Here is a 7,131-nt window from a genome sequence, read left to right on the forward strand (position 1 = left end):
GAAAACACAGGATCTAAAATTACCCTCCAAACAAACGACGGGAGACGAGACCAAGCCCGTTCTTGGGAAATAGACTATAATTTCAGATACAAAACGGCAGAGCCTTGCTCCGACATTTAAACGATAATCGGAGAATATACATTTTTGAAGTTATCTCTGGTGAGTTCCAAATTTCGTACTTTACAGACAGAGCTGAAATAACTACAGTGAGTCTCTCCTCTTTTCAAAACTGAAACTGAGCGTGAATACACGTCTACACTGAGATTACTGTCTACAAAGCACTATGTGTTCAGGTAACCTTTCTCCCCAAGTTGTCAGAACCAAAGAGCTGCTGGGAAGGACGCTTCCTCTCTCTGGCGCGGCTCCAATAGGCTGGCCCAGAATCTGGGCTTCATTCTTCGTTTTTCTGGTTTTGGGTTCCCCTACGCGCTACCGGACATCACTATCTCGTTTTCCCGTGTCTTCTCCCAAAACAAGCTCTCAAATATTTCACTGAAATGGAACCAGAAGGAAGAAACACGCTTCTGACTCCCATTTCCCTTAAGCATCCACCCCATGTCCATCCTAACCATTGCCAGGCTTGTTTTTCATTCCGGGTTCCTCCTATCCCAGGAAGATCCAAGGGAACTCAAAGGTGTTTGAGAATCGCCACGGCCGAGCTTCTGAGAAATGTCCTTTTCCAGACAGGATGTCTGCTCTGCGGACTGGGATCTGGAAGGGGCCCTGGCTGTGGAGCGGGAGCAGAGGGCTGGGCCCCATCACACAGTGCCGTCCCCTCGCTGTCCGCGGCCTCTATGGGGCCCTCCCTCCTGCTTCCCTGCTGGGTGTGTCCACCGTGTGGTGTCCGTTCATTTCAGGAGGCCCTGCCTGGTGGACATGCCACCGCTGTGGTCGCTCCGGTGCAGGTTAACGCAGCATTGCGACCACCAGTGCCTGCGCCTGTGAGGAGCACAGCCCGTGTTCTGAGAACAGCTGAAGGCGGGTGCCAGCTCTCAGCCGCCTCCTTATTCACACTGACCTGTGGTGAGGAGGGAGGGTCGCACAGGAGCAACATTTGCTCCATTTCACAGGCCCAGGTGACAGCGCGTTCCGTGGGCCGCGGGCCATCGTGTGGAGGCGTGGGAACTGGCCCACATCCTCGTCCACGGTGAGGAGCCTCGAGCATCTGAATGTCCTCACGGCTGCGTTAGCGATAGCCAGGGCGGTAACCGGCATGTGATGTGCACGGCACACACACACACACACACACACACACACACACACTCGCACACACACGCACTCACACATACACACGCACTCGCACACACACGCACTCGCACACACACGCACTCTCACACACACTCACACGCACACACTCGCACACACACACACTCACACACACGCACACACACACGCACTCACACACACACGCACACACTCACAAACACACACACTTGCACACACATGCACGCACTTGCACACACACGCACTCACACACGCGCGGGCACACACATGCACGCACACACTTGCACACACACGCACTCGCACACACACGCGCTCGCACACACTCTCACACGCGCTCGCACACACTCTCACACATGCACGCACTCGCGCACACACATGCACTCGCACACACATGCGCTCACACACACACACTCGCGCGCACGCACACACACACACACACGCAGAAACAGCACAACAGAAAGGCCTGGCAGTGTGCATGTAATCACCTCCATCAGAGAGGGCCGAGACTCCCCTTCCACGCTCACAGGCACAGAGCACAGGCTGTTGTGTAAGGCTACGAGGCTGTCTTTTCCCATTCGCAACATTTTTGGTAGGATGGGATGTGTGTCTACAGACTCTAAACGTCAGCAAAGAGGACCGTGAGGCCAGTGCGTGCCGAGGGCTGCCTCTGCCACACCGACAGGGAGGGAGCCGGGCTCCCAAGGCCCCCCAGCCCCCGCCCCGCAGGCCCCTCAGCTGTCGGCCTCGCCGTGGATGTTGTCCATGTGCACTTTGAGGTAGTCGTTCCGCGTGAACTTCTTGTGGCAGAACTGGCACTCCACCAGCGGGCGGTTGGGGTTGTGCGTCATCTTGTGTCGGATCAGCATCTTCTTGAGGCTGAAGGCCAGGTCGCACACCTAGGAGAGAGCACAGGGCTGATGGCCCATTCGGAAACCCCACAGGCACACAGGCCACCTGCGCCAGGAGGAACATGGGCCCACACGCACCCCAGGCCATGCCGCTGGAGGGAATGGCCCGCAAAGGGGAGTGAGATAATCCCAGTTCCCAGAGCCCCCACACTTCACGTGTGTGCTCTGCACGCTGACCTCCCTCCCTGCCCACAGCTGCTCCATCCACATGTCTCAAAGGAACAACCACAAGCAACTCCTTTCCGGCCAGAATGGACATAGCAATCATTTCCTACTAAACCTCTTTTTTTAAAAAAATATTTTTTATTGATTTTTTACAGAGATGAAGGGAGAGAGATAGAGAGCTAGAAACGTCAATGAGAGGGAAACATCGACCAGCTGCCTCTTGCACACCCCCTACCGAGGATGTGCCCGCAACCAAGGTACATGCCCTTGACCAGAATCAAACCCGGGACTTTCAGTCCGCAGACCGACGCTCTACCACTGAGCCAAACCGGTTTCGGCCCTACTAAACATCTTAAATGAAAGGCTTTGGGTCTAAAAGCATAAGTGGCACACTCATGCATACACATGTACTCAGACACACATTCCCACTCATGCACACACATGTACTCAGGCACACATGCCCACTCATACACACATATACTCAGACATGCATGCCTACTCAGACATACATATGTTCTCAGATGCATATGCCCATTTATCCATACACATGTACACCCACACATGCACACACATGTTCCCAGACACACATGCCTACTCACAGACACATGTACTCCAACATGCATGCCCACTCATGCACACACATGTTCTCAGACATCCATGTCCACCCATGCATACATGTGCACTCAGACACATGCACTCATACACACTCACACACATGCATTCAGACACACATGCATGGTCATGGACACACAGGTGCATTGACACACATGCCCACTCATGCATACACATGTTCTCAGACACACATGCCCACAGACACACATGCCCTCTCATGCATATACATGCACTCAGACACATAGGCACATGTGCTCAGGCACACTCGTGCACACACAGAGATGTGTACACCCATACAGACACGCACACACGCTTAGGCGTGCACACACGCTCAGGCGTGCACATGCACTCAGGCGTGCACACACACAGATGTGTACACCCATACAGACACGCACACACCCTCAGGTGTGCACACACACTCAGGCGTGCACACACACAGATGTGTACACCCATACAGACACGCACACATGCTCAGGCGTGCACACACGCTCAGGCGTGCACACACACAGATGTGTACACCCATACAGACACGCGCACACGCTCAGGCACGCACACACGCGCAGGCATGCACACGCACTCAGGTGTGCACACGCACAGATGTGTACACCCATACAGACACGCACATATGCTCAGGCATGCACACATACTCAGGCGTGCAACCACTCAGGCGTGGACATGTGGAGGCCCGGGATGGAAGGAGGGGACTCACGTCACACTGGAAGGGCTTCTCCCCGGTGTGCGTCCTCCGGTGCTCATCCAGCCCTCGCTTCTGGCTGAAGGCCTTGCTGCAGTCTGAGCACTTGTAGGGCTTCTCCTGTGGGGGAAGAGCCATGAGTCCCAGGTCAGCACCCCCTGGGGGGCGGGGGAGGTGCTGCAACAAGTTCCGAGGCCCTTGAGTGGCTGTCACTTCTGGGAAACAGCACCCTCACGTCTGCTGGGCAGCCTGTAAGCCTGGCCTGGCGTCCGGCACCACATTGCTGCCTGCTGGTCACCGGAGGCCACACCGGGCACAGCTACCTCCTGACCGCAGGCTGCCAGCATCTCCCTCAGCCAGGGCGTCTCCCCCTCAGCCAGCTCAGCCAGTGGCCTTGGCTTCTGTGGCCCCAGGGCCGTCCTCGGGGCAAGACCGGGAAGTGGGTGCCCCGTGACCTTCCTAGGATCCGCCAGAGCCACAGCGCCGGAGCTGAAAAGGCGTGGGGCTGTGAGGGCCATCCCACTGTGGGGACCGCCCCGCCGTGACCCCCCGGCTGTGAGCCCCAGAACTGCGCCCCACCCTGCCCAGCCAGCCCCGGGTCACTCAGACGTGTCCCCAGCAGGCGGGTCACCTGTTCACTCAGGCCAGCATGTGCCCCTCACTCAGGACCTCACGTGACAGGTCCCTGCGGACCAGGAGAGCAGGTCAGCGACCAGTGGTGACTCTGAGCCCAGCCCTGACCCCGGTGCACGGTGACCGAGGCCACACTGATGGTCCCAGGTCCTCCCACGTTCCCAGGAGCCGCTGGTCTCCGAAGGAGACCTGTCTGTGACCAAACGGTGACACCCAGTTCCATAAACCACCCCACTCATGCCGAGTTACTGGTGGATTCAGCATGGGTTCGAGTGGGGCCCACGGGCCGGGACAAGGCTATAGGACATGGCTGCAGGCCCAGGCCGGTGCCACACCTCTGAAGGCTCCCGGAAAAGCACGTGGCAGCAGCAGCACGCCATCGAAGGCATGGCTCCCAGCGAGAACGCCCGGGGACGCCTCTCCCAGCTGTTTGTGGCTTTAATGGGCTTCTATCGTCTTATGTTTGTGGCCGGTGTAACCATGCAACACACAACAGAGCACACTCATGACCCAGCAAACAACGCGCAGAAAGTTACCCTCCGGGAATCCAGCGGAGGCGAGGACAGGCCGAGTGCCTCCACACACACCACGTGTTGGTTTGCGTCTGGCTTACGGCTACCAGGACACACTGTGTGATTGGTTTGCGTCTGGCTAATGGGCCACCGGGATGCAATGTGTGATTGGTTTGCGTCTGGCTAATGGGCCACCGGGATGCAATGTGTGATTGGTTTGCGTCTGGCTACTGGCCATCAGGACGCACCGGTGATTGGTTTGCATCTGGCTATTGGCCACCAGGACGCACCGGTGATTGGTTTGCATCTGGCTAACAGAAAACACACTCCCTGGGAAAGGAATTGAACAGCTCACGTGCAGGAGGGTAACGATGAGCCAGGAGCAGAACGCACTGTCAGGTTAAAGCGCTGCGCAGGCATGAGAGGTGGGACACCTGACCCGCTCCGTGTCCACGCTGAGCCCCAGAGCAACGTGCGTGAGTGGAGTGAGCGGAAACTCCCATCGCTGTGTAAGGTCGGAGGAGAGCGTGTCTGACATAAAGCGAGTAAAGAATCACCCAAACCAGCTCAGCCCGTTTTTTTGGCCCAAATGGGCTTATCTGGAAGAGCCACGGAAACAGCCACGGAAATGGCCACGGAAACAGCCAGATTGCCGTCCTCTCCTTCCCTCAGGACTCCAGTCCCGGAGCCTCCAGGCCCACTCAGCCTTCAGTCACCCTCACCGGGATCTTCGTAAAAATACCGACGCTGGGCCCACCAGGAGCCTCACGGAAGCGGCTGAGCCTGGGCGGAGGCGGGTGCTGGCCCCACGGTGCGTCCTGGGCCCGAGGCAGGAGCTGGCCTGCCCGCCCCCTCCCCCCCCCCCCCGCCCTCTGGGCACTGCAGTGAGGGCCTCCCCGCCTCGTGCCTGGCAGCGCCAGCTCTCCCCAACCTGGGTGCCAGGCTCCGGCCCGCCTCCTGCTGGGGCCGAGGGCCGGGACTCTGAGGCCCTTTCATTGTCCCTCTGCAGGCGGAGACAGTGAATTTAAAACATGATCAAGGTACACAGGATTGGGCAGGGAGGGCAGACTCTAAACAAGACGCACTCACTCCAGGGCCAGCATCCGCAGTGACCTGGTGGCTCCCTCCCACCCTGCCCTCCTCTCTGGGGTCCCTGCTGGCAGGCCCCTGATGGGTGGGTGCTCACGACCTCCGCCTGGTCAGTGGCTGTGGGAGAGGGACTTCCTGCAGCCAAGACAGGGCCAGCCTGGCCCCAAACCTGCCCGCACAGGGGCCCCTGGGGCTCCCATTGTGCTGAGTCTGTGACTGACCCTCAAACCCCCCAGCAATCTGAGTCCGTGGCTCTGGTGTGGCCTGGGCTTTGGATTTCTGCAGAGTCCCAGGGGATTTGAACATGCAGATGGATGGGGAGCCATTCCCTTTGTAGCCACAGGCTGAGGGAGCAGGTGACATGGCCGAGGTCTCTGAGCCAAGAATAGTCACAGTGTATCCTGGGAAGGCCTCCTGTGCCTGCTCAGCCTTCAATGGAGGTGAGGCCTGGGCGCTGCAGGCAGCAGTGAGCCTGAGGCTGGGGCATGAGGAGAGGTGGCAGGACCTGGACACGGAAGATCTGTGGAGCCACAGCACTGACGAACCACAGGACTCACCAACCACGACACTGACCAGCGATGGAAATGATCAGCCACTGCGTTGAACCAGCCACGGAGGTGACCATCCATGGAGATGACAAGCCATGCACTGACCAGCCAATGAGGTGACCAGCCACAGGACTCACCAACCATGGTACTGACCAGCCACGGTGCTGACCAGCCACGGCGATGACCAGCCACGGCACTGACCAGCCACAGCACTGACCCACCACAGCAAGTAACAGTTACAGGACCTCGAAAACATCCCGCTGTCCAAATGTTGCAGGCATCAGAGCAGCCAGCACCCTGCCTGGGACAGCATGGCCAGCTCACACTGTGGCAGGAACGCTGAGGGGACAGAACCTCTGGGCAGGGCTGGCCACTCACAGCATGGCCCACAGCGCAGCCTGAGGACTCACTCCAGGGACAGCCAGTGTGGTCCTACACAGCACCCTCCCTGCACCACAGGGAAAAGAATGGAAATGCTGATAGGAATTCGGAGAACAATGGAGACCAGAGCCTGTGAAAGGCTGTCCTTTGTTGTCCTGGAGAAAAGGAATGTGGTGAAGTGGAAGGCTGTCATTATGCAAATTAGCTCAAGGGAAACTGGTGATATTTCTTTCCCTACATAATAACCGATTGTTTAGGTTCTTTTCTGAAAAATCTTATGGAGGAAGGCTAATCGGATAAACAGGGAAATTTTATAAAGCAAAAGTTAGGCTCAGCATCTTAAAAGATTACAAAACAAACTGAAA

General features: G+C 57.5%; 1 protein-coding gene across 3 annotated transcripts in view; it reads right to left on the reverse strand.

Annotated features, from left to right (window-relative positions):
• Positions 1 to 7,131, reverse strand: part of PRDM5 (PR/SET domain 5) — a 131,082-nt gene that overhangs the window by 53,253 nt on the left and 70,698 nt on the right. For 2 of the 3 annotated variants that reach the window (XM_084883432.1, XM_084883433.1), the window contains 2 exons: positions 3,619 to 3,723; positions 44 to 2,120 (listed from right to left, as the gene is read on the reverse strand). In XM_084883432.1, the coding sequence (XP_084739558.1) occupies positions 1,956 to 2,120; positions 3,619 to 3,723 (270 nt within the window). In that variant the 3' untranslated portion in view covers positions 44 to 1,955. Of the gene's footprint in view, positions 1 to 43; positions 2,121 to 3,618; positions 3,724 to 7,131 lie in introns of those variants that run through there. The other variant, XR_014794979.1, reaches the window with a different exon arrangement.

This window comes from Pipistrellus hanaki (genome assembly GCF_964339955.1).
Source record: "Pipistrellus hanaki genome assembly, chromosome: 5".
NCBI lineage: Eukaryota > Metazoa > Chordata > Mammalia > Chiroptera > Vespertilionidae > Pipistrellus > Pipistrellus hanaki.